General features: G+C 47.1%; 1 protein-coding gene across 1 annotated transcript; it reads left to right on the top strand.

Moving 5' to 3' along the window:
* Positions 1-17,827: 17,827 nt before the first annotated feature.
* AWAT2 (acyl-CoA wax alcohol acyltransferase 2) lies at positions 17,828-27,830 on the top strand. Its single transcript, XM_054574231.1, has 7 exons — positions 17,828-17,912; positions 25,029-25,139; positions 25,582-25,652; positions 25,884-26,088; positions 26,529-26,703; positions 27,260-27,459; positions 27,676-27,830. Exons 1-7 carry the CDS (start codon positions 17,828-17,830, stop codon positions 27,828-27,830), a joined length of 1,002 nt encoding a protein of 333 aa, XP_054430206.1.

The raw sequence follows: 27,830 nt of genomic DNA, 5'->3' as shown, positions 1-27,830 counted from the left end.
TGGACCCAATCCCTGCTTCATTTCCAAGCCTGAGCACAATGCAGACACTGGTGGTGATTGAGAATCACATGGCAAATGTGCCACCAGCTCAATGTACTCTGACACTGGACTTTCCATTACTCCCTAATGTTCAGGAGACAATGTCGCTTTTTCCAGTTTTGCAAGTCCCTTGACTAGCGAACCCTTAATTTTATCTGTTAGAACAAAGACATTTCCTTGTGTTCCTGGGAACAAAAAGTACTTTCAGTTTAAGTCTAGTCCACCCTGTCCCATCTCAGTGCAAAACGGCAACACTTTTCCTTCAAGTCATTCGCTCCAGCTAGTCAGACCTCTGGCCTTATGCCAAGAGAATGAATGCAGCTTCCCTGAACTTTTCTCTTGGGCTCCCAAGCTTCCAAATGGACTCCTTTGAATGCCCAGGAAGCACTTCTTTATGATTACGCTGAGTCTCCAAAAATCCAGAGAAATTACAATAAATTAAAAATTAAAAGCCCTAAGCTCTTTCCAATAGGCTCTCATCTTGTCCCACTCTGCTCATCTGTATCTTGATTCCCCAGACAAGAAGGGCCTTGAGAGAGCCACCTACTTGGTACAGATGAAAAAAGTGGACATTTGTCTATGTTGTTGCATATTTCAAAATTTCATTCCTTTTTATTGCTAAGTAGTAGTCTATGCTATTGATGTGCTGTAGATTGTGTAACAGTTCACCTGTTGAAGGGCATCTAGGTTGTTTCCAGTTTGGGGATATTTGAATAAACACATCCTGCTATACACATCCTTGTACCAGTTATTGTGTGACCATAAGTCTTCCTTTCTCTAGGGAAAAATGCCCAGGAATACAATTGCTGAGCTGTATTATAAGTGTGTGTCTAGTTTTTTAAGAAACTGTTTTCCAGAGTGACCACGACCTTTGTACATTCTTGTCAGCAGTGAATGAGGGATCTGGTTTTTCTGCATCCTCACCAGCATTTGGTGTGGTCGTTTTTTAAATTTTATTTTAGCCATTCTGATACATGGGTAGTGACATCTCAGTGTGGTTTTAATTCGTTTTTCCCTAGTGGCTAATCATGTTCATCTTTTCAAAGTGCTCATTTGCTATCTATGTTATATCCTCTTGGGTAGAATGTTTGCATCATTTGTCCATTTTATAATTGGACTTTTTTTTACTGTTGTTTTGAGAGGGTTAAGAGTATTTTTATTTATTTATTTTTAGACAGAGGGGAAGGGAGGGAGAAAGCAGGAGAGAAACATCAATGTATGCGCCTCTCGTGCGCCCCCTACTGGGAAATCTAGCCTGCAATGCAGGCCTGTGTCCTGACTGGGAATTGAACCAGTGACCCTTTTGGTTTGCAGGCTGGCATTCAATCCACTGAGCCATACCAACCAGGGCTGTTTTGAGAGGTTTTAAAAAATATAGTCTTTGTTGGATATGTGGCTTGCAAATGTTTTCTCCCACTTGTATTTTCATCTCTTTACCTGGTGTTTCTCAAGGTGAAAGTTTTAAATTTTGATGAAGTCCAGTTTATCCATTTTTCCTTCTATAGGTTGTGTTTTTGGTGTCAAATCTCTTTATGTAACCCAGCAATTTTCAATCTTTTTTGTCTCATGGCACACATAAAGTAATTATTGAAATTCTGCGGCACACCAAAAATATATATTTTTTGTCGTTCTAACAAAAATAATAGGTATAATTTTGATTCATCACTCAGATGGCTATTGTTGTGTTGGTTGTTGTCATTTTTTTTTTAATTTGGGAAAATGGGTCAGTACCCCTGACTAAATAGTCAGGTATTGCATGTTTTAAAAATTCTTGTGGTGTACCCTTTGGTCTAACCCTAGATCTCAAAAATTTTGTCCTGCTTTTTACTAAGAAAACAGGTTTTAAATTTAAATCTATGATCTAGTTTGTGTTTATTTTTGTGTAGGATTTGAGGCTTATGTCAAAGTTCAGTTTTGTTTTTAAGATTTTATTTATTTTTTTTAGCGAGAGGGGGAGGAAGGGAGAAAGAGAGGGAGAGAAACATCAATGGACGTGTTGCCTCTTTCAGAGCCCTCTCTGGGGATCTGGCCCCCAACCCAGGCGTGTGCCCCAACTGGGAGTCAACCCCTGACCTTTCATTCTGCAGGACAACGCCCAACCAAGTGAGCCACACTGGTCAGGGCTGAAGTTCCGTGTTTAGCCTATGGTTGTCCAATTGCTGCAGCTCCATTTGTTGGAAAGACTATGCTTCTCCCATTGAATTGGTTTTGCACCTTTATCAAAAATCTGTTGGGCAGACTTATGTAAGTCTATTTCTGGGTTCTCTATTCTGCTCCTTTCATCTATGTGTCTGTTCTTCCACCATTACCATACAGTCTCAATCACTGTAGCTAAGTCTTGGAATTAGGTAGACTCTTTCCTTCAATTTTATTCTCCCCCCCCCATTGTTTTAGCTATTGTAATTCCCTTGTTTTACTATATAAACTGTAATATCTTGTTTATACCTACAAAAAAATCTTGCTGGGATTTTCATAAGAATTGTGTAAAACTGGGCAGAATTGACATGTGGGTGTTTATCACCATTTATTTAGATTTTCACTGTTTTCTTTCATGAGTGCTTTATAATTTCTAGCATGTAAGTTTGGCGTATATTTTATTAGATTTACACATAAGCATTTTAATTTTTTGAGTGATCATAAATGGTATTATATTTGTAATTTTGGTGTCCATGTGTTCATTCTAGTGTATAGAAATACAGTAGACTTTTGTATGTTTATCGTGCATTTGATGACCTTGCTCAGCTGACTTACTAAGAGGTTTTCGTGTAGCTTCCTTGGAATTTTCTATATAGAGAATCACGCTATCTGTGAATAAAAAAACTAGTTTTTATTTTACCTTTTCCAATCTCTATCCTTTTATTTCCCTCTTTTGCCTCATTGCCTTGTGAGGGCAGCTTTGTTCTGGATCTAGGGGATAGCATTTTACTTTTCACCAGCGAGTGTCATAATAGAGGTTTTTGGTAGATATTGTTTAGCAAATTGAGGCAGTTCCCCTCTGTTTCTATTTTTCTGAGAGTTTTTAACTTGAATGGTTTGAATTTTGTTCTTTTTCTCGATTGAACTGTTCACATGCTTTCCTTTTTAGCCTGTTGATGTGGTGGATTACATGGATTGCCGGTCAAGTATCGAATCAGTTCTATACTTGCCCATGGTTTACAATTTTTCTATATTGATAAATTCTATTTGCTAATATTTTAAGGATTTTAAAGTCAACATTAATGAGAGGTAACAGTCTGTAGTTTTCTTTTGTGGTAGTTTTGTGTTTGGTTTTGGTATCAGGGCAATACTAGCTTTATCAAATGAACTTGGAAGTGTTTCCTCCTCTTCTGTTTTTCTGGAAAAGACTGGGTAAAATCAATGTTAATTCTTTCACTGTTGTGTTTTCTCTCTTTTGCTATTTGTTCTTTGTCAGTCTTGTTAGAGATTTGTCAATTTTACTGATCTTTTCAAAGAACCAGCTTGTTGTTTCATTGATTTTTCCCTATTGCATTTCTGTTTTCAATTTCATTGATTTCTGCCTGCTAGAGGCCAAGTCACTGTGCTTTTTCTGGTTCTTGAGGTGGGAGCTTAGATGATCGATCTTGGATTTTTCGTCTTTTTTTCTAATGTCGAAGTAATAGTGAATAGCAGATTTAAGGCACTAAATGCATACATTAGTATGCATTTAGTATTTTTATTCTCATTCAGTTCAATACATTTTTTGCATATTGTATTTCATTCAGTTCAATACATTTTTTGCATATTGTATTTTTATTCTCATTCAGTTCAATACATTTTTTTTATATTTTCTTGAGATTCTTTGGCTTGTGGATTATTTTTTAAAAGATTTTATTTTATTTATTGTTAGAGAGAGGGGAAAGGAGGGAGAAAGAGAGGAAGAAAAACATCCATGTGTGGTTGCCTCTCACATGCCCCCCAGCAGGGACCTGGCCCACACATCAGGCATATGCCCTGACTCGGAATTGAACCGATGAACCTTTGGTTCGCAGGCTGGCACTCAATCCATTGAGCCACACCAGCCAGGGCAGCTCGTGGATTATTTAGAAGTGAATTATTGGTTTCCCAGTGTTTGTAGCTTTTCCTGTTATCTTTCTGTTACTGGATTCTATTTTGGTTCCTTTGTAGTTGAAGACTATACTCAGTATGATTTCAATTCTTTTAATTTTGTTTATGGCCTAGAATATGTTCTATCTTGACATATTTTCCATGGTCACTTGAAAAGAATGTGTATGTGTCCCATAAATGTTTATAAGTGTTTAGATCTTCCTGTTGGCTGATAGTGTTATTGACACTATCTTCTCTATCCTTTCTAATTCTTCTATTTGTTGTTAAGAGAAGAGCATTGAAGTCTCCAACTGTAATTGGCTCTTTTCAAATTTCTCCTTTCAGTTTTATCACATTTTGCTTTATATATTTTGCACCTCTGTTGCAAATCCCACGCACACATTTAGGATTGCTTTGTTTTTGGTGGATTCACCCTTTTCTCATTGTGTAATAACCTCTCTGTCTCCGGCAATTTTCTTTGCTCTGACATCTACTTTATAGTAATAACTACTAGTTTTCTTTGTTAATGTTTGCATGATTACACACACACACACACACACACACACAAGTTCTATCTTTTTACTTTCGACATCCCAATATCATTATATTTCAGGTGAATTTTTGCCTCTAGTTTGGCCATGTTTTTTAATCCACTCTGCCAATCTCTGTTTTTTGTTTGGTTATATAGATCATTTAAGGTAATCATTGATATGTTAGGGCTTAAGCCCGCCATTTAATTTTTTTTTGTTTTCTGTTTGTGTTAATTTCTCTATTTTCTTTTTCCTGCCTTCCTTTGGGTTATTTGAACATATTTTAGAATTCCATTTTGATTTCTCTATAGTGTGTGTGAGTGTGTCTCACTGTATAACTTTTTTAGTGGTTGTCCTAGGGACGCGAGTGTGCACGCACATGCGTGCATGTGCTCATATTATCAAAATCAATGATGTTGTCTTTTTACCAGTTTGAGTGAAGCATAGAAACCTTGTCTCCTTTTGCATCCCTTTTCCCTCACCCAATTCACAATGTCCTCTACATACATTCAGAACCATGTTAGTTTTCTAATTTTCGCTACAACCTTCAAACATAATGGACAACTCCGAAGGACAAAGAGAGTCTGTTGTATTTCCCCATCCTTTTGCTTATTATGTTCTTCCTTCCTCATTTTCCAAGAGTCTTCTTTTATCTTTACTGTTTAAAAACTTCATTTAGCCATTCATTCATGTTGGTTTCCTTGGACAAAGCCTCTTCATTTTGCTTCATCTGAGAATGCCTTGCTGCCCCCTCTCTGCTTGAGGGGTGTTTTCTTTGGAGGTATTTTCTCTGGGTTCACTATTCTTTTCCTTCATGACCTCACCAATGTTGTGTTGCTTTTTGTTGGCCTCCGTGGTTTCTGATGAGAAATTTACTGTCTTTTGAATTGTATTTCCTTTATTGATAAGGTTTCGTTTCTCTCTCTGCTTTCAAGAATTTTTCCTTGTGTTTAATGTTCAGATATTTCCCTGTGACGTATGTTGGTGAGGTTTATACCATTTGGGTTTTGTTCAGCTTTTTGAGTCTGTAGGTTTATGTCTCTTACCAAACTTGAGACATTTTCAGCCATAATTCCTTCGAGTACTTTTTCAGCCTCGCACACTTTCTTCTCTTCCTCCAGGATGGTGACAGAGACTTCAGATCCCTTGCGGTTGTCTGATAGGTCTCCGAGTCTCCGAGTTAAATTAAAAAACATTTTCAATAGATTTTAGTGGGAGGGGTTGTTCTTTCAAATTTTATTTTTCGATTATAATTTTTATTCAGTATTATTTTGTACTAGTTTTAGGTGTACAGCACAGTGGCTAGACAATCATATACTTTACAAAGTGTTCCGAAATTTTCAGTACCCATCTGGCATGATACAGAGTTGTTACGATCTTAATGCCTATATTCTCTATGCTATATTTTATACCCCCATCACTATTTTGTAACTACCAATTTGTACTTAATTCCTTCATTTTTTTCCCTCAAACCCCACTTCCGTCTCTTCTGACAACCATCAGTCTATTCTCTGCATCTATGAGTCTGTTTCAATTTTGTTTGTTTACTTATTTTGTTCTTTAGTTTCCACATACTTAGGGTATTTGTCTTTCTCTGTCTGACTTACTTTACTTTGCATAATACCCTCTAGATCCATCCATGCTGTTACAAAAGGTAAGGTTTCGTCCTTTTTTACACATATATTCTGTATTATGTACCACAGAGTTTGTATCCACTCATCCACTGATGGGCACTTTGGCTGCTTCCATACCTTGGTTATTAATAAATAATGCTGCAGTGAACATAGGGGTGCATATGTTCTTTTGAATTAGTGTTTTGGGTTTCTTTGGGTATATTCCCAGAAGTGGAATCGCTGGGACATAAGGCTACCTCATTTTTAATTTCTTCAGGAATATCTATACTGTGGCTGCACAGTGGCGGCACTGGTCTGCGTTCCCACCCACAGTGCACGAGGGTTCCCTTTTCTCCACAGCCTCGCCAGCACTTGTCATTTTTTGATCTGTTTACGATGGCCGTTCTGACCGGTGTGAGGAGGTATCTCATGGTGGTTTTAATTTGCATTTATCTGATGATTAGTGATGTTGAGCATCCTTTCACATATCTCTGGGCCCCCTGCATATCCTCTTTGGAGAAGTGCCTATTCAGGTCCTTTGCCCGTTTCTTAATTGGATTATTTGTAGTTTTGGCATTGAGTTTTATAAGTGCCTTATAAATTTTGGATATTAAGCCTTTATCACCATGTATCAGTAAATTTATTCTCCCATTCAGTGATTTGTCTTTTCATTTTGTTGATGGTTTCCTTTGCTGTGCAAAAAATATTTTTGTTTGACATAGTCCCATTTGTCTATTTTCTCTTTTGTTTCCCTTGCCTGAAGAGATATGTCAGAAAAAATATTGCTTAGAGAAATGTCAGAGATTTTACTGCCTATGTTTATTTGTAGGAGTTTTATGGTTTTGAGTCAACATTTAAGTCTTTAATCCGTTTTGAGTTTTATTTTTGTATATGGTGAAGAAGGTGGTCTAGTGTCATGTGTTTTTTGGGTTTTTTTTTTTTTTTTTTGGCCTGTGTCTTAGACTTTGCTTTATAGAGCAGTTTTAGGCTCACAGCAAAGCCGAATGGAAAGTACACGGTGTTCCCATGTACCCCAGCCCGCTGCACAGGCACAGCCTGCCCCACCATCAGCGTCCTGCACCAGAGTGGTGCATTTGTTAACAACTGATGAACCTGCATTGATACGTCATTATCATCCAAACTCCCTAGGATGCAGTAGGGCTCACTCTTGGCCTTGTACGTTCTATGGGTTTGGCCAAATGTATAATGACGTGTACCCACCATTGCAGCACCTACAGAATAGTTTCACTGCCCTACACATCCTCCTTGCGCCCCATCTTCACCCCCTCTTCTCCCCTAACCCCTGGCAACCACTGATCCTTTACTGTTTCCACAGTTTTGCCTTTTCTAGAATGTCATATAGTTGGGATCATATGGTACGTAGCCTTTTCAGATTAGCTTCTTTGAGTCACAGATGTTAAAGTTTCCTCCATTTGTCTCTTCATGGCTTGATAGCTCATTTCTTTTTAGCAATGACTGCTATTCCGTGGTATGGATGTATTGTACCTCAGTTTACCCGTTCTCCTCCTGAGGACATCTTGGTTGCTTTCCAAGTTTTGGCAGTTATCCATAAAGCTGCCATAACCCTTTGCGTGCAGTTTTTTGCGTGGACTTTGGTTTTCTACTCATCTGGGTAAATACCAAGCAGTGTGATTGCTGGATTGCATGGTGTGAGTATGGTTCGTTTTCTAAGAAGCAGAGAAACTGTCTTCCCAAGTGGCTGTACATACATTTTGCATTCCCACCAGCAGTGAGTGAGAGTTCCATATCCTTGCCAGTATTTGGGTGTTGTTAGTGTTTTGGATTTTGGCCTTTCTGATAGGTGTATATACTTTCTCACTGTTTTACTTTGCAATTTGGTAATGACATTTGAAGAATCTTTTCATATGCTTACTTGTCATTTGCATAACTCCTCTGCAGAGTGTCTAAGTTTTTTGCCCATTTTATTAGTATTTTAAAAGATTTTAATTACTTATTTTTAGGGAGGGGAAGGGAGGGAGGGAAACATCCATGTGTGGTTGTCTCTTGGGCGCCCCCTGCTGGGAACCTGGCCCGCAACCCAGGCCTGTACCCTGACTGGGAATCCAACTGGCAACCCTTTGGTTCTCTGGCCAGTACTCAATCCACTCACTGAGCTACATACACCAGTCACGTCTTTTGCCCATTTTAAAACTGGGGATTTCTTTTACATCTGTTTTTTCTCTGTTGTTCAGATGGAGTAATTTTTATTGTTCTCTCTTTAAAAGTTCACTGAATTTTCTCTTCTGTCCCTTCCATTTGGATGAGCTTAGTCACTGAGATTTTTGAAAAATTTTTGGTTATTATATTTTGGTTCTTTTTTAAAAAATATTTATTTTTTGGGGGGAGAGAGAGAGAGAGAAGCATCGATTTGTTGTTCCACTTATTTATGCATCCATTGGTTGGTTTTTCTATGTGCCCTGACCGGGGCCTCAAACCCCCAACCTTGGTATATGGGGATGACGCTCTAACCAATCAAGCTACCTGGCCACGACCTGGTTATTACATCTTAGTTCTTAAACTTATGTTTGGTTCTTTATTTTACCTTCTATTTCTATGCTGACACTTTCTCTCTTTTTTCTTTTCTAGTTTTCTCTTTCTAATTCTTTGCTGAAAATCTCTATTTTTTTTTCATTTGTTTCAATCATGTTTGTTGCTTGTTGAAGCATTTTTATGATGGTCCCCTTAAAAAAATCTTTGTAAGACAATTCTAACATCTCTGTCATCTTGGTTTGGACATTCTCTCTCTCTCTCTCTCTCTCTCTTTCTCTCTCTCTCTCTCTCTCTCTCTCTCTCTCTCTCTCTCTCTCTCATTTTTCCTTCAGTTTGAGATCTTCCTGGTTCTTGAGTTCTATTTGATCAAAACCCAGGCATTTTGGAGTATGACGTCACAAGAGTCTGAATCTCATTTCAAGCACCTATTTTATTTTAACCTCCTCTGACCGCAGCCACCAGCTACGAAGAAGGGTATCACGTTATTACTACCCGAGGTCCAAGTTCAGGTCCCCCACCTGGCCTCCGCTGATCGAAAGGGGTGCCCCTTCCTTGTCTCTGCTGGGCAGAGTGGAGACCTCGCACTCGGCAGTGGGATGGGAGTTTGGCCCCTTTCCGTTTGGGCGGTAGTGCAAGTCCTGGCTCTTTACTAGGTCTTCCCAGATAACAACTTAGGGCGAGAGAGAGGGGGGCAACCCCACTACTGCCACGTGGGGGTGGCATTTTAGGCTCCCCGCAGTGTCTGTCTTGACATGGAGTTCCGGTGGGTTTCGTTACCTGACAGTGGGGATAAAAGCCCCTTCTCTGTAGTTTGCTCTCTCTAACGCCATGCCAGCAGCGAAGGGGGAGGGGTGAGGTGCTGGGGCGTGTTGTTACAGCCCCGTGAGGGTGGAAGTCTAAGGTCCCCCCTTAGCCTTTGCTAACGGGTCGGGGCAGCGCCCTAGTTTGTTCTCTGGTTTAGGCTGCAGTAGAGCGGTAATTAGGTAAAGATTTTCTGCCTTGCTAGGTTGCTCTTTTCCTAGTTGTTTAGCCAGAGAGAACAGGCTTTGGTTGGGACTCTCTTAGTCAGTGCCCGCTGGTGTGTCCTGGTTGCTGACTTCTTCAGCTCCAAGTCTGGGATCTGTGACACAGAAAGAAAATTCTTGTCATTCCTCCCACCCTGATGACCTAGGTGGCCTGCCTTCTTCCTTCCTTCAGAGTCTTCCTAGGTTTGTTTCATGTGTAACATTCGGGAGTTTTAGTTATACTAGCAAGAGGGATAGGGCAAACCACATCTTCCCTCATCTTATTTTCAATTAGCAGAAATATTTCACACTCCCCCTCTCCCTTACTGTCATTTGTATCTTTCAAAGAAGTTAACTACCGTGGATTAAAGTGAATAGATGCAATGATAATTTTAGAAAACCATTATGCTGGTCCTGAAAGAGACACCTTTTGGACTTGGATAGCGTGATAGTAATGGTCACACAGAGTCTGCTTGCTTGCTGCAATCAAGAGTGTTTTTTTCCGATTTTGTAGAAAGGCTGACAGGTCCCTTTGAACATCACGCCCCATTGCATGTGTTTTGTTTCCATGGCCTGAGGTGCAGAAAAACCAGCTTGGCAAATGTTGAGCTTTACTGTTAGTAGGTTGTGCTAAGTGACCCATAGTCATTGTGCTATCCAGTGTGCCTTTTTCAGCTCTGCCCACAAGCCTGCCACTCCATCTACCTCCACTCCCTCTCTGCCTGCCACCCTTCCCCAAGGCGCACTCTCCCGTCTGGGGATTGTGATCCACCTTCTGGGTAACACTCCCTGCCTCGCATAACTGCGCATGCCCGGTGGTGGACGAGCTGCCTGCTTTTCAGGCAGTTCTTCAGGAACATCTTTTCTCACAACTCAGCTTCGAGCAAAAGGATCAATGGCTGGGAGTTCAGGGTGCCTTTCTCCAATAAGAAGCGCCGGGAATGGTGATAGGCTGTCTTGTGGATTGTAACAGCGTGTGCTTTGTTGGTCATGGAGGAGGGAGAGGCAAGAGAATGAATGTCTAGGGTGCAGGGGGCCATGATGATCAAATGCTTGTCAAGCCCGGAGCTCAGGGCCTGGCACCACAGAAGACAGGAATAAAAGGCAGGTGCTTCCCTTTGCCACACCCAGGGCCTTGCCTCCCACCTCCTGCTCCCATTCCAACCCTCCACGTCGCCCCTTTCCACTTCACCGCCTCCACTCCTCCTCCTCTTCAGAGGCCACCAGAAACAGCAGTTTCCATGGTAATCAGCATCCGCATTAGTTTGGAGTTTCATGGCCCCTAAGTATCTGTCTGGACTGGGCTCACATCAGAGGGCACTTCTCAATGAACTCAAGGGCTCTTAAGGAATTGTCAGACACAAGCCCACTAGTGTTCAAGTCCACCTTATTACACACAGTAGCACACGTAGTATTTTGGTGTAATGAGAGAGTGTGTGAGGACATCATCTCACCATGCAGAGCTAGTGGCTCCTGGGCTGGCTGATGAGGGATTGTATCACGGGGGCTAGAGATGTTGGGCCACAAAGGCGCAGGAGACCAGGCAACAGGGAAGCACATCGCGGAGTGGTTTTGAGTGCATCACTGAGGATTCACTCTTTCCTTACCCTCCCACCTGTCCCTTAGGGGTCTAAGATGACAAGAGTTTCATGCTCTGTTCACGCTTACCTTCTGTACCGACCGCAACCTTGTTCCTAACCTTACTCCTGCCCCTGACCTGTTTTGCTCGCTCATTCATTCATTCATCCAGCCAGCCAACCAGCCTCCATTTATCAGTCCTACTATTTGCCAGGCAGTATTCTAAGCACTGTGGATAAAATAAACAGTGAATAAAATAAACAAAGATCCCTAACTTCAGGGAGCTTACAGCCAAACAAGGGAAGGCGGAAAGAGAAAAAAAAAAGAAAGAAAACAAGTAATGGCCCTGGCTGGGTAGCTCAGTTTGTTACAGCATTGCCCTGCTATGCCAATGAATGGCATACAGGTTCGGTCCCCAGCAGGGCACATACAAGAATTAACCAATGAATGCTTACATTAGTGGGACAACAAATCAATAGTTCTCCCCCTGTCCCCCAAAACAAACAAACAAATACTTTTTTTGGAAAAACAAGTAACTACAGAATGCCCTGTGAAACGGAAGCTGAGCTTTGGAACAGTGTACACACGGGAAAGTTTGAGACCTCATACTAGTGGTAGGATGTTAGAGGTGGGGGTGGTATCTTCTGGGAGAAACGGCCATCTGAGGCCCCCAAATCCTGGGGGCCCTTTTTCTACACGATTATATATTTTTTATTTTTAGAGAGGGGAGGAGAAAGGAGGGAGAAAGAGAGACAGGGAAACATCAGTATGTGGTTGCCCCTCGCGCACCCCACACTGAGGACCTGGCCCGCAACCCAGGCACATGCCCTGTCTGGCGATTTAACTGGCAACCCTTTGGTTCACAGGCTGGCGCTCAGTCCACTGAGCCACACCAGCCAGGGCCTAGGGGTCCTTTGGAAACAAGAAAGTCACTCATTGCTCAGCAGGGCAGAGCAGAGCATCTGTGTCCAAGCCTTCGAGGCATTTGGGGCGTGCCCTGGCGACTTCGAGCCCAGTCAGTCTTGGCCTTTCCTGTGCCCCACATACCTTCTGTTTGGGCTTCTTGGTCAGGCCCCCATCCCCTCGTCATTCTCAGTTTGCCGATGAGAGAAAGGGAAAACGGGCACTGGGGCCCGAAGGCCTTAATGCCCTACCCAGCTGGCAGAAGGGGTGGATGGGGTGGGGGTGAGTGTGCGGCATGAGGGAAGACCCCTAGCACAGTGTGGACACTCCTGAGAGAATGTGACTCAATCATTAAATGCAGAGCATCGCGGCCAGCCTGATCTCTGGGACAGCTGAGAACCTGAAGGTGACACTCATACCTCCTGAGCCGCTGAGGGCACTCTGCTGTCGGGATGTGATAACTGAGGCCTGGCTTGGGTGGCCACGCTGTGCCAGCTGCTGGCTGCGTGATCCCGGGCCTTAGGGTTGCCGGATTGAGCACATAAAGGCCCACGACCACATTATTTGACCTTCGAATGAACAACAAATAAGGTTTTATTTATTTATATTTTAAAGATTGTATTTATTTATTTTTAGAGAGGGGAAGGAAAGGAAAAAGGGAGGGAGAGAAACATTGATGTGTGGTTGGTTCTCACGTGCCCTGTACTGGGGACCTGGCCCCCAACCCAGGCGTGTGCCCTCACCAGGAATGGAACTGGCGACCCTTTGGTTCACAGGCCGGCGTTCAGTCCACTGAGCCACACCAGCCAGGGCTGAATGACAAATAATGTTTTAGTATAAGTATATCCTACGTGATATTTGAGACATACTTATACTAAAACATTATTGGTTGTTCATGTGAAAATCAAATGTAACTGGTGTCTTGGGTTTTATTTGGTAACCCTGCCTGGGTACAGTAAAAACTGCTAGGTAAGGGAAGGGCTAACTTTGTTTTTGTGTCCATTTCCGGGGTCCTGGAGGAGGACCAGTGGGGAGTGGGCTTGGCCCCGAGAGCAAGGAGAAGGGTCGCAATGGCGGGGGCTTGGTGAAGACCACAAAGGAGCGCTCCCTGGGTAGCTTGGAGCCGGAAACCTCTGAGAGCCTTTCCACTCTTGTCAGTGTTGGAGCCTCCGGATCTGCAGGGCTTTGCGAGGATGAGGTGGGGAGATGATGGACAGGGATGAGACTGAAGACTGGGAAGCCCCCCCAACAGCCTTGACCATTTCCCTGCTTGATGTGAGGATGGCGGGCTGCACACACATGCATCAGCCGCTCACGGAGCCGCCTCTGTGCGGATGGGAAGTCAGATATTGTAGAGTGTTCCACATGCTCTGGCTGTCATTGATTCTGCTCTTTTGACACCCTTGTCTCCAAGGTAACACTCTTTGGAGGGAAACCCATCTCATCAGGGCAGAGCCAGCTGAACTCTGGGCTTTCTTTCCTCAGTGCCCTGCCCTCCTCTCCTCACCCCTGCTCTTAATGATAGTGTCAGCAGAGGCTTACATGTGGGTACCGGTTCCAAGTTTATAAACTGATTGGCCATCTTACACTTGGTTGGATTTTCCCAAGTCTGAGAACGCGATACTTATTCTTCTATGTGCTCAGGAAACCAAGTCCCAGAAATTTGTCCTGTGATAGTCACCAGGTCAGGCCTCCAACCCACCCAGGTATTTTGAAAATAACTGTCAGTGGGCGCCTCCTGTGTGGGCCCTGTGTTATGGACTGGGCCATTGAGGACACTGAAACCCAGACTCACTCAGCTTCTGCTCCTGTGAGCTCCCAGAGCAGGGTGGGGGTGGCAGGCCGGGGGTGGGGGGAGATGTCAGAGTTGGTAAACAGATGAAAAAGCAGGAATAACAATCCACATCCTCAGCCAGGGGCCGCTGGGAATGAGAACCGCCTCAGGGTGCGGGTGGCCTGGTGGAGGGCCTGTCCACACGCGCCCCCCTCAGTCTGGCTCTGTCTCTTCAGCAGCATCTCTCCCTCTCTATTCAGCCTGGCCACAGGCCCCATGGCTTGCCTTGGCGCTGGCCCCTGGAAATGTCCCTGGGCCCCATGCCCTTGGCCCAGAGCCCACCGCGGCGGCTTGTCCTTGGCGGGGAAGTGCAGAACCTTCCGTCCCCCACCGCAGCCCCTGTCTCAAAGACAATCTGTCGTGGAATTCCAATTGGAAGCAGATTAGAAGAGAGCTGGTGCTCTGCTTTAAGTGGGAGCTGGCAAGTGCAGAGGCCCCTGCTCCGGCCCCACTGTAGCACGTGGAGCACGTCTCTGCAAGGTCAGTCAGCACAACACACTTCAGCAAGCGGCGGCCAGGAGTACCAGCCACCCCGGGGCCTGCTCCTCTTGCGCAGGCCCCTCTCGCAAAGGGTGCTCCTCCTCCCATGGTCCCCATCCTCATGACCCACCCAGGGACCGGGTCAAAATGTGGGCTCTGACTCCGTTCCCCGCTCACCTCCACACCAGATAGCCAGGCTGGACTGTTTCCTGTGCCCCTTCTCTGTCCCTTGCCATTCACCTGTGTTCAGTGTTTTCTGAACAGTGTTTTCTTTTCCTTTTTTAAAAGATCTTACTTCTTTATTGTCAGAAAGAGAGGAAGGGAGGGAAAAAGAGAGAGACATCAATTGGCTGCCCTCGCACACCCCCAAGCAGGGACCTGGCCCTCAACCCAGGCCTGTGCTGTGACTGGGAATTGAACCAATGACCTTCTGGTTCTCAGGCTGGCACTCAGTGCATTGAGTCACACCAGCCAGGACTGGAGCAGTGTTTTCCAACAGTGGATCGTCTCAGGAAGTTTCCCCAACAGAAGCCTGGTTGAGGAGTGGGCTACCTTGTCCCGCCTCAGCTAGGTCCGTCCAGTGGAGAGAGGCAGCTGGGCCTGTGGGCTTTTCTGTGCTGGGGCAAGTCCCTACGCCCATCCACTTACTTTGTGTGGAAGTGGAGCTGGTTGTCAATAGGTATTAGAGAGGAGACCAGGGTAAGCCTGTGTGTCCATCATGGCGGCAGCTGGGCCCCTGGACCCTGAGAGTCACCCAGTGCCTGAAAAGTCATCCTCATGTGACATTTGGCAGAAGCCACCATCCCTGTTCAGAAGCTGATCTCACTTTCTTTGGTGCCTACTGGGTCGAGCCCACACCTGTTGTTCTGGTGTCCAGGCTCTTTCGGAGATTAGCTCGGCAGCCATTTTGAGCCTCACCTCCCGCCAGCTCCTTCACAGAACCTCCATTTCGTCCTAGCAAGTGAGCCGTGCCCAACACTCCACATACTTCCTGCAGGGCAGGATGCGACCAGGCTGAATGCAAGGAAGGTACCCAGGCCAGGGCAGGACCTGTGGTGGGTGTGTTAGATAGCACAAGGGCCTCAAGGTCTGGGCAGTTCGAAATGTTATTTCTTGCTACCTAGCAGTGTTTTGCAGATGGAGCTATGAACGGGCTGAACAGAAAGGAACTCAACTGGATGATAAGTAGTAGCCAAGTGCAAAGAAGAAATCAACATGTAAATAACCAAATAGTGTTTGTGAGCAGTGGGTAAGCCTCTCTGCAGGGAGGCAGAGCTTTGGGTGTGAATCCCCTTCTCCTTTACTTGTTGCAAATAAATAAAATTACTTCTTGACAACCACATCTTCTTTGGAATAGAGCACCCCAAGCAGGGAACCCCTTGAGTTGTTTGCTAACAGGGCTCCCCTGTAGAGGTCACGAGGGTGGGGCCTCTGCTTCAGAGGAGGCTTCTGGAATCTGCCCACCTGCCTCCATCCTCACCAACAACAATCTGACCTGAGCTGCCATCATCTCTCATGTATTTTACTGTGATAATCCCTCAGAAGTCTCCTCCTTCCCTGCTTCTCCTTTTTATAAGGATTATATTTATTTGTTTTTATTTTTAGGGAGAGTGGACGGGAGAAACAGGAGAGGTACATAGATCAGTTGCCTCTCACACACCCCTACCAGGGACCTGGCCTGCAACCCAGGCATGTATCCCAACTGGGAATGGAACCAGTGACATTTCACTCTGCTAGATGACACTCAATCCAGTGAACCACGCCAGACAGGGCTATTAGCACAGACAACTGGACACATCCTTTCCTTTGTACATATATATGCACACAAAGGCCACATGTGCACATATATGTGCATAGAGAAACCACATTTTTAAAAGTAATTTTACTCTGACCCTGAGGGACCTATTTTTTTTTCAAAACCGTATTACAAAAAATTTCAAGCCTACAGAACAGTTGAAAGAATTGTGCAGTGAATGCCCACCACCTTGATTGTACAGATATTTTGTTACGTGGACTCATGGCACATCTGCTCATCAGCAAGCCACTCGATCCGTCCATCAATAATATGCATTTCAGAGAGAACTTAAGCCATTACTATTCTTTACCCCCTAACACTTCAGCATTGAGTTCAAGTTTTGTTTACTTTTTACATAGAATGTACATGCTGAGAAATGCGCAAACCTTCAGTGTACATTTGCTTGAGTTTTGACAAATGAATATTTCACCCGTGTAGCTCAAAGCTCTGTCAGGACAGAGAACGTCGTTGTCACCCTCAAAATTCCCAGTGTGTCCCTTCCTTGTCAGTCCCCTAGCAGAGGCCACTAGTGCACTGACATTTTTTAAAATTGTAGATTAGTTTGACCTGTTATAGAATTGTATGTACACAGAATAATTTGATAAGTACTCACATTTGTTTATTCATTCAATAAAAACTTATTTGGCACCTACTACATGCTTACAGACTTTATGTGATGTCTGTGCATGGCAAGCAGTGAGCTCTGGACTGACCAAAAAGCCAGAAGCATTTCTAGACCTGGGCTGTAACCTCTCTCCCTTCTTCTCTGATCACATTGTCCCTGAGAGACCGTGGGTAGCTGTGCTACCGAACTCAAGGGGTTCAGGGGGTGCTCTCTATTGAAAAGGTAGTTTTGTTTTCTTGCAGCCAGCAAAGGAGAGGGATGTGTATCTAAGGATCTGCCTCTGCTTCAGGGAAGCTTAGGGGAGGCTTAGTGTTCTTTGCCATTGGCTACTTTCATGGGTTGAGTTCCTGTCAGCTCATCTTGTTTACAGCTTCAGCTGCAAAATACTCTGCTACATTTTAACATTTGGCAAGAAAAAAACATTCAGAACTGCTCACATCTTGGGGTCCTAACTAACAGGCCTCAGAAAGAAGTGCGTGTCCTGCCCTCCTCCCTGTGCCCCGCCCCCCCCCCCCCCCCCCCCCCCCGCAGTCCACACTGGCTCTGGAAGGTCCCTCAGCAGCCCCAACCCCCTTACTTCCCCACCACAGCTGAACCCACGCTCCTCTGCTGCGGAGGTGTGCATGGCACTGTTATCACCTCATCCTGGGTCTTGCACAAGAAGGTGAAAGTGCAGTTGGCGAGACAGCTGAAAGGGGCTTGACAAATAGAAACAGCAGAGTTGCAAGATCCTGTGGAAGGGTGGGGATGTGGGGATAAGGGCATGGAGACTGGGGGCGGGGTGCTGGCTAGAAAACTGCACAGGACCCTAAGCATTCAACATTGGGCTGCCAAACGGTACGGACCTGGAGCCACTGGGACCCTAGGCACAATGTTCTTGCCCTCTAAGAAGGACTTCAAGACTGCCATGGAGGTCTTTGCTGTTGTCCATTGGTTCTTCTTTGTCTTCATTGTTTGTAAGTCTTAAGCCCTCGGTGGGGTCACCAACTATTCGGGTTTGCCTGGGACCGAGAGGCTTTAGGGTTTAGCAGGACTTCTGATGCTAAAACCTCGATGGTCCCCAGCGACATCAGGATGGTCGGTCCCCCTGGCCTGTAGCCTGACATAGCTGGGCATGGTACTCATGGGTGTACATGGGGCGGGGGGTGTACATATGGGTGTGAGCCCATGCAGCGGTGTGTGCGCGCGCACGTGTGTGAGAGAGTCTTGCTGTAGATGTGTATGTTGAAATTTTCTGGGTCTCCACTGGGGCGTGGAGGGCATGTTTGGGGACAGTGGGCAGCAGTTCACCGAGGCCAGCCGAGATGGCTTAGCTGCACCCTGCAGAGCTGGAGCAGACCATCGGCGGCAGACAGTTCTCCTAGCGACAGGGAGGCTGTGAAAACCTCTGGCGTGCAAGCCTTCATCCATCTATCCGTCCACTACCCCCACCACGAACCCCTTATACAAGTTAGCGATGTGCTGGCCGCTGCGTTCTAGGTGCTGAAGCAAACCAGCCCTGTGGGAGGGGGGCCTGCACAACATTCTCATTGGTCAGATGCTTTAAGCGAGTACCAGCTGTGGGCAGGAGCATGAGCTCAATGATGTGGTAAGATATCTGGGCAGGAAGCATGCACGCAGGCTCTGCGAGCCCTGGCTTGCACTAGGGAGCACTAGGGAGAAGGGGCGAGAGGACAGGCACTGGGGACTCGGGGGCCCGCCTGGGGTGGGCACCAGGAACGTCTCTGCCCCCCTGATGCTGAAAAGAGTAGTGTTAATCTAGGAATCACAGGCGAGTAGAACTGGAAGAGACTTGGGAGCGAGAACTTCATGTGTTAGGTACCTACTCTGTTCCAGGTATGTTTACATGTATTATTTCACTGTAGCCTCATGCCAGCTCTATGGGGTAGAAGCTATTGTTCTGTATAATAATACCTCCGAGCAGTTCTGCACTCAAAATGATAGCTACCACACACAATATTAGCTAACATTTATTGCACCTCTTGTTTATGCAGCCACTGTTCTGAGCACCTGATGTTTCTAATAATCTTTTTTAAAATATTTTATTTATTTCTTTTTAGAGAGAAGGGAAGGGAGGGAGAAAGAGGCAGAGAAACATCCATATGTGGTTGCTTCGCACGCGGCCCCCAGTGGGGACCTGGCCTGCAACCCAGGTGTGTGTCCTGACTGGGAATTGAACCCATGATCCCTTGCTTTGCAGTCCGGTGCTCAGTCCACTGAGCCACACTAGCCAGGGCTGTTTTTAATAATCTTCACCGCGCAGCTGAGGCAGTGGAGGTTCATGTAGCGTCCAAGGTCTGGTCAGGACCGCATAGCTAGGGAGTGGAGGAGCTGGCTTGGGACTTGAGCCCAGACAAGGGCCTGGTTCTTGCCTCTGGGATTCTCTCCTTACCTCTTGCATCTCCTCACTGACTGCCCATTAGGAGGTTGGGTGCGGGCATGTCTCTGCAGTAGATGAGCTAGGTCAGAGACGAAGGTGGGGGAGGCCAGGGCTTCTGCATCCATAAACGCTCCTGCTCAGAATGGCCTCTTACTGAGAATGAGGACCCCAGCTGGGCTGCTGCACTCTCTCCCTCCACGTGGCCCAGGCCTTTGGGGGCACTGTCAGCAAGGGCGCAGCCCCCTGTCTGGGCAGAGTGGTGGCTGTTCTCACTCTCATCCCTCTAGTTACTGGTGCTCAAAAAAATCCGAGGGGAGTCTGCCAGAACTGTCTCTTAGGTGGACTGCACCATCAGCTTTTTCAAGTGGACCATGGTTTTGGGGGTCGGTGCTACTGTTCTTTGGGAGGAGCAGCCGCCCCGTCTGGGCTGCGGCTGCTTCCGCTTGGTCTGCAAGGCCGCATTCTTCTTTGGCCTTGGTTCCAGGCTCCTCAGGAACAACGGTCCATGTCCTTGTGGCACTTGCATCCACTTCCTGCCTGACGGTCCTGCTCTGACCTGGAAGCTTTAGGGTTAGAGTTCGGTTCATCTTTCTTGAGTTCTCATCGTGTTCCCACAGACGGGGCTCGTTACCACCTTGTCCCCTCCCCCGTCGCTGCCACTGTGTTCTCATAGGAGAGCCGAGTACCCAAGGCCCAGGAGCTGACACTGGACTGGGGGAAGCATGACTGGTTACGGAAGGCCACCTGGGCCCGGCCCCGTGGCAGGGAGGGAGTTGGAGCCTCTAGGCCTGTGTGTGTCCCTCCGCAGTCCAGTCCCTAATCTCGCTCTTCAGAGGTAACCATTGTTAACCGTGTTTTTCTCTGTGTTTGTGTGTATAGCCAGAAATTATGGATACACACCCCCCCATGGCCAAAGGGAAGTAAAATATGGGTGTTAAAAACACAATCTCTGGCCTTCACTGGTGTAAGTTCAGTGGCTTGGGCATTGCCCTGCGAAGCAAAAGGTTGCTGGCTCGATTCCTGGTCAGGGCGCGCATGTGGGTTGTGGGCCAGGTCCCCATTAGGGGTGCCTATCAGAGGCAACTGATCAATATTTCTCTTCCTATCCTCCTCCCTCCCTTCCCCTCTCTCTAAAAATAAAGAAATAAAACCTTTTTAAAAACCTCTGGAACTAGACTGCCTGCATTCAAATCCCAGCTGTACCACTTACTATCTGTGGGACATTAGCAAGTTACGTATCCTTTCTGAGTCCCATTTTCTTCATTTGTAAAATGGGCATATTCAAGTGTAATAATTAAGATAGTGTAGGGTACTAGGCAGGCTGTGATCACAGGTCACAGGTATACCCTGAAATCTCTGTGGCTTAACCCAGCACATGTTTCCTTCTTGTTCAGTTTAAACATCCGGCACAGGTTGGTGTGAATCTCTGCTCCTTGATGTTCAGGTTGATGGAGTTCCCAATAAATGTGATGCTGTAAATGTGGCTTTGGAGATTTACACAGCAAGGGGAGGTAAAAGAATGGAAAACTCAGATGCCCCTCCAAGCAAAAGCGATAGGTAAACGAGTTGTAGCCTTACTTTGTACTTCCTTGATTATTAGTCAGGTTTAGCATCTTTTCATATATTTTTTAGCAATTAGTATTGCCTTTTCTTTTAGCTGCCCATTCATGGCCTTTGCCTGTTTCTCTACTGAACTTGGGTTTCCTCTTTTTTTTAATTAAAATATTTTATTAATTGATTTAGAGAGGGAGGAAGGTAGCAAGAAAGAGAGAGAGAAACATTGATCAGTTGCCTCTCATGTGCCCTGACCTAGGACTAAACCAGGAACACAGGCATGTGTCCTGTGGAACCAGTGACATTTTGCTTTGCAGATGACGCCCAACCAAGTGAGCTACACCAGGGCTTGAGTTAATTTCTTTTATAGCTTTTGAAAAAATGATTGTATTTATTTTTAGAGAGGGGAAGGGAGGGAGAAACAGAGGGAGAGGAACATCAATTTTTGAGAGAAACATCGACTGGCCACCTCTCGCATGCTGCCAATCTCCAACTGGGACCTGACCCGTAACCAAGGCATGTGCCCTGACCGGGAATCAAAACTGGCAACCCATTGGTTTGCACGCTGGCACTCAGTCCAGTGAGCCATACCAGTGAAGGCTTTCTACTCACTTTCCCCACTTGTTTTAATTATTAAAGATTTTATTTATTTAGAGAGAGGGGAAAGGAGGGAGAAAGAAAGGGAGAGAAACATGATATGCAAGAGAAACAGTGATTGGCTGCCTCTTGCACGCCCCCAGCTGGGGACCTGGCCCACAACCCAGGCATGTGCTCTGACTGGGACCCGAACCAGCAACCTTTCAGTCTGTAGGCCAGCGCTCAACCCATTGAGCCACACTAGCCAGGGCTTGAGTTTACTCTTGAGGGACAAATAAGAAATAAGTGAAGAAGGAAGAGTGTTCAAGGCAGAGACTGGGCAACACTTGACAGGCTAGGGTGAGGGGAGACCATGAAGCATTTGGGGAGCTGCCAGTGGTTAAGTGGAATGAGAGGATGAGAGGCAAAGAATTGATGGTCCATGCATATTGAAGGAATGAGTGAATGAATGAATGAAGCGGAGAGACAAAGAGGAGACTGGAGAAGCAGGCAGGATACAGATCATACAGGCATTGTAACTCATGGGAAAGTAGAGCCGTGATGAGGTATGGCACAGGGCAGTAGCGTCAGATTCATGTTTTTGAGAAATGACTCTCTGTGTAGCCAAGTGCTGGCATGAGAAAGCTGTTGCAATAACCCAGGTGAGAGGTGGTGGTGATTTGGGCCAGACCAGTAGTAACCAGGACGGAGAGAAGAGGAGAGATTCAGTGAACTGGAGTAGTGTTAGTAAGACTTGATGCAACACAAGATATGGAAAAAAAGCAGGAGGCAAGACTGAGGTCCACGTCCCAGTGTGAGCTGGCAGAGGGGCCAGGGGAGCAGAGAAGGGTAAAGAAGGACAGTAGCCGAAAGGGGGATGAGTATGCGGAGGAACTGTCCCAGAGGACTTTTTATTTGAGTTTTCACTTCACATGTACAGAGGGCAGTGCAGAGTGGGCGAGAGCGCTGTCGGCCTGGGTCCCACGTGTGTGGGTCTCCAGCGCTCGCCCCTCCCTCACTAGCTCACACGGGGCAGGTGGGGCCTGCCCATAGTGCCTTGGAGCCTTGCCAGCCCTTCCCCCAGGGGTCTCTGGAATTGTCTCCATTTGGACCGTAGAGGCCTTAAGTGAAGACTCTGACCGTAAGTCTGGGAGAAAGATAAGGGGGATACTGGTCTTGTAATTCCCAGTTGGCACATGAGGAAACCAAAATTCTGTGACTTGCCTGTGATCGTACTCATGGTAGGTGGCAGATCTCTAATTTCATCTCATCGCACGGTACTGTGTCTGAGGTCATACTCCCTCACGAGATGTCCCCAACACGGTATGGGGGCAAACAAAACCTAAGGGAAATAGGGTGGTGTCCTCTCGACTAGACCCATGCATCCCTTTATTTTTTGAAAAAGTCAAATAGTTTTTAAAAAAGATCTTATTTATTTATTTTTAGAGAGAGGGGACGGGAGGCAGGAAGGAGAGAAACATCTATGTGTGGTTGCCTCTCATACATCCCATACTGGGGACCTGGCCTGCAACCCAGGCATGTGCCCTGACTGGGCATCGAACCGGTGACCTTTTGGTCTGGGGGGCGATGCCCAACTCACTGAGCCACACCAGTCGGGACAAAAGGTAAATAGTTTTAAAATGAATATATAAGAAGCCTAAACTGTGGGCTTTCCTCTTTCCTTAGATCTGTTTCCCAGAGGCAGCCATTTTCAACTTTGTTAGCTCTTTTTCTCAGGAATTTACATGTATACATTTTACTCTTTAAAACTTAAACACGGACTACTTTCTGATTGAACAATTGTAGATGCTTTGACTTCCCAGTATGAAGACGAGAATTTAGCCACATCCACGGTCAGTAAATTCTCCCCAGGATGTTATAGCACAGGTTTTAGTTAAATGCCCGGCTAGGACATATTATCCACAATTGAGCTGTTTAGTGCACTAAGATTACTTCTCTTTCTTGTGCAACTTCTTCCCCTCCTCTCCCCGGAATTCACAATTGCCTCATTTAAAATTTCTGTAGCTATCTGTCAGAGCTGTTTTAGTAACGACTACTCCATATTTTACATGGACGTGTCCCTCTCTCAGTTTGTACAAACTCATCAGGAATCTCTAAGCCCCGCCCTCCTCCTGCCCCTCTTCATTGCCTTGGGGACGTGGCTGTGGGGGTCCAGCCTCCTCCTGTCACAGTCTGGAGGCACCATGGACGCACAGTTCAGGCAGGTGACTCAGGCTCTGCGACTATCGCCAATACTTGCTTGACCTTGAGAATGAATGTCTCCCTTCAGTGTTGCACCCTTGGGTGCCTTGCTTGCCTCGCAGTAGTCCCAGCCGTGTTCATTTGATTAAGAATTGGGCTGCATATGCAATATCTTAAGTGTGTCTGGTGCAAGTCTCTGAGCCTACAGTTTCTCTTGTTCGGTTTTGCAGACAGTAGTCTTTCCATTGTCCAGTTGTGTGGCAGAGGGATCCTGGGGTTCTAACTGCTTCTGTGATAGGCTTTCAATTAAGCCCTGTGCCTCATGCCTGCTTTTTGGGGCACCCGGTGGCTCCCGATTCTGAGTCTTTCCCAGGTTTTCCAGTGCACGCAGCTTTGCTTGCTCTTGTGGGCATTGCCTTTGCAAAGGTTTCAGGCTGCTTTGTACTAAGTTGGTCACTCCCTCCTCCGTCCACTTTTCAGGGTGCAAACGTTTTGCTGATACCTTAAGCCACCACTGGCAGGCATCTGTCCAGTTCTCTTTCTCTTGTGGACCTATATGTTTTAAACATTTCTGTAGTAATTTTCATGAGGCTCCAGCGAGGAGTCAAGATAAAGACTTGTGTTCAATCTGTCATGTTGCATTAGAAGTCTCTTCTGTTTTGTCTCACCTTTATTTTGACTCCTTTGTTTTTCCTCAGTCTTAGTGGCAGCTGTTTCAAAACCTAGCCCTGGAGTATTTCTGAGTGAGGCTCCCTAGGAGTCTGCATGAAGTCTGTCCTAACTGCTCTAACGTATAGCATTCTAATCTTTTGGGAGCTTAACACACCCCCAAACCTGATTCTACCCCAGCTTGCATCCATCTTTCTTTGTTGTTTGCCATCGTGTGCGCTCCCAACCGGGCTGAAGGTGGGTCTTCTCTTTCTCCGGTATCCCCCCAAACTGATGCTTCACAGGCTGGTGGGCAGGAAAGTGGTACTTGGAGGAAAACTGTTCCCAGCTCTGTCTTTCCAGGCACCCCAGCCTCTGGTGGCCAGGTCAGCATGTGCCACCACTGGCTCCTGGCCATTGAATGCACTGCAGAGCGGGGCTTGGGAAGGGTGGGGTGGTGGTGGAAGGCTTTTGGCATGCAGCACAGCCGGAGAAGGAAACACCGTGCTTTCTAGACCCAAAACAGGTTTCCGAGGCCAGAGGTGGGGGCTGGGGACGTGGGTGCACAGGCCATGCCAGGGTGCGGGAGTGAAAGTGCTGTGCTAGTCTGGTCAAAGGTGTGTGCGATCAGGGTGCGCAGAGCCCCGCAGGGAGGGCAGGTATGAGGGACTGTTCACAACCTGCCTGTTAACTCTGGGCTGGGCATCCTCAGCGTTTGCCGTAATCTTTGTCAACATCTACCTGATGGTGTTCACGCGGTACTGGCCTGTTCCTGTGCTGTTGCTCATGTGGCTGGCTTTTGACTGGAAGACCCCTGAGCGAGGTAAGGGCCCTGCTGGGGCTATGCCGGCACTGGACACGGGTTCTTTCCTCTTCCTATGGTCCCGAGGGGCTTTAGCCAGTTTCCAAGCAGCCTCAGCCTGTCCCTGCCTAGGCTATAGAAGCCAAGGGCAGGGTTCCTTTCAAGGGGCTGCAAAGCCCAGGTCAGAACTGGAGTGGGTTAGGGGCAGGGCAGCTAGCGCAGAAAATTGCAATAAAGAATTTCATTTGTCTCCTAAAAGGGAGGGAGCCCCTCACTATAAGGAAGCCCTTCTCCCCCTGATCCCAAGTAGAAAGCTAGGGTGCCCTGAGATGGCTGTGACTTTCCATAATCTGTTCCAGTTGTCACTTAAGAGGCCAGGAGGCAGCAGGTGGTGAGAGTACCTTGGTCTCTGAAGGAGATGGCGGGGGTGGGCACAGCTTGGCTGTATGGGCGCTGCTTTTAGGTGGCCGCCGGTTTCTCTGGATGAGGCGCTGTCACCTGTGGAAAGAATTCGCTGATTATTTCCCACTCAGGGTGAGCAGCCCCACAACCCCCCTTGGACTCCAGGCCCGGCCCAAATTCCGGTACCAGTGGGTGGACCGGGGTAGGGGTCGGGAGACGGCGTTCTCACAGAGGCCCGTGGGAATGGTGACCCCTGGCGTGCTGTGTTACCCCAGCCTGCAGCCCTTCCCCTTCCAGGTCTCTGGCCAGGAGCTCTCTTCTCTTCCCTGGCCATTCCCCTCCTGACAGCTCTTTCCTCCACAGCTTTTGAAGACTCATGACCTCTCCCCCAACCACAACTACATCCTCGCCTACCACCCTCATGGGCTCCTGTGCCATTCAGTCTTCGGCAGCCTTGCCACAGAGGGCGTGGGCTTCTCCAAAATCTTTCCTGGCATCACCTGTTATGTGCTCACACTGGGAATCATGTTCTGGGTGCCTGTGATCAGAGACTATATAATGTCTGTAGGTGAGTGGGCTCCTAGGACATAAACACAAAAGAAAACCAGCTCCTGCTCAGACCGGTGTGTTGGAGTGCACTGAGCACTGGCCTGTGAACCAAAAGGTCGCAGGTTTGATGCCCAGTCAGGGCACAGGCCTGGGTTGTGGGCCAGGTCCCCAGTGGGGGGCATGGGAGAGGCAAGTGCACACTGATGTTCCTCTCCTTTTCCTCCCTTCCTTGTCTTCTCTCTAATAAATAAATAAATACCCTTCAAAAAGGTTCCCTGAGGAAGGAGGGCTTGGGGAATGGGCGAGAGGAAGGCCAACTCTGACCCCCATCAGGTCTTCAGAAGCTGCCCCAGGCTCGCCTGCCTGAGATGAAGCTCTCTCTTCCTCTGAAGAGGCCAAGAGGGAAGCTAGGAGGTTTGGGAAACAGTCCATGACCTCCTGACTTTTTCTGTCTCTCAGGATCATGCTCTGTGAGTAGTGCCTCCATAGACTACCTGCTGACCCAAAAGGGCACGGGCAACATGCTCGTCACGGTAGTCGGTGGCCTGGCTGAGTGCAAGTACAGCTTTCCGGGATCCACTACCCTGTTCTTGAAGAACCGGACTGGGTTCATACGCAAGGCCCTCCAGCACGGGTAAGGGATGTTCTGGTCAAACCAGGGACAGCTGTCCCAAAAGCCCAGCAGGCTTTTGAAGGAATGTTGGGGAAATTACATCTAAATGGAGGGGAAGCTCCTTCTGCATCATAGAGCCCAAGCCAGGTCCTGGAGGCATTTCTGCTTAAAGGCTAGAGGGCCAGTCCTGAGCCTGGTGCCTCTCACGGCAGCCTGATGTCCTCTGAGCCCGTCCCTCTGTGAAACCTGACCGGCTGCAACCCCATCTCAGAGGGCGCCACAATTGCCGTGTGGGTCCAAAGGAAGAAAGCATTACTGAAGTGTTCCTTAAGTCTTATCTTTCTGGGTTTCAGACCTGTGGGGTTCACAGGAAGGTGGGGACTTGCTTCCTTGGCCCCCACAGGAATCCTGGGGTAGACCATGGGGCCCTCACACATGGTCCCGAACTAGGCCCAGCTGAGATAGGGGCCATGGAGTCTATAGGCAGAGCCAGGCACCACTTGGCGGTTTAGCACGTGGGGCTTGGAGCAGGGTCCCTACCATTCTGGCCATCCAAAGACATGCTTTCCCTCCACAGGGTGGCGGTAATCCCTTCCTACGCCTTTGGGGAGGTAGATCTGTACAATCAGCACATTTTCACTCCCGGAGGCTTGGTTAGCCGCTTCCAGGAGTGGTCCCGGAAAGTAACACACATTTACCCTACTGCTTCGTATGGGTGCGGCCTCACTAAGAACTCCTGGGGCTTCCTGCCACATTCTCGGCCGGTAACCACCGTTGGTGAGTGGGCCCTTCTGCTGGCAGCCTCGTCTAGGACCCGGATCCAGTTCTGAGGTTGAGCCTCGGCTTTGGCTGTGTCAGGGCATGGGGAGGCTGCCCAGGATGGCGGTGTCAGGGCGGTGAGGATGGCGGTAAGCTGGGCTGGAGGGTTGAGAAACATTCTGAGGAGTGAGCTGTTCTGATGCTTCTCTCGTCTTTCTGTGTCTTCCTTGGCAGTCGGGGAGCCTCTGCCAATGCCCAAGATTGAGAATCCGAGCCAGGAAGTGGTGCACAAGTACCACACGCTCTATTTGGAAGCTCTACGGAAACTGTTTGACCAGCACAAGACCCAGTATGGCTTCTCAGAGACTCAGAAGCTGGTGATAGCTTGA

This window comes from Pteronotus mesoamericanus, unplaced genomic scaffold, assembly GCF_021234165.1.
Source record: "Pteronotus mesoamericanus isolate MK-2021 breed Mesoamerican mustached bat unplaced genomic scaffold, CSHL_Meso_final contig_256, whole genome shotgun sequence".
Taxonomy (NCBI): Eukaryota; Metazoa; Chordata; class Mammalia; order Chiroptera; family Mormoopidae; genus Pteronotus; species Pteronotus mesoamericanus.
The sequence above is the reverse complement of the archived record's forward strand: the minus strand, read 5'-3'. Positions and strand labels throughout refer to the sequence as shown.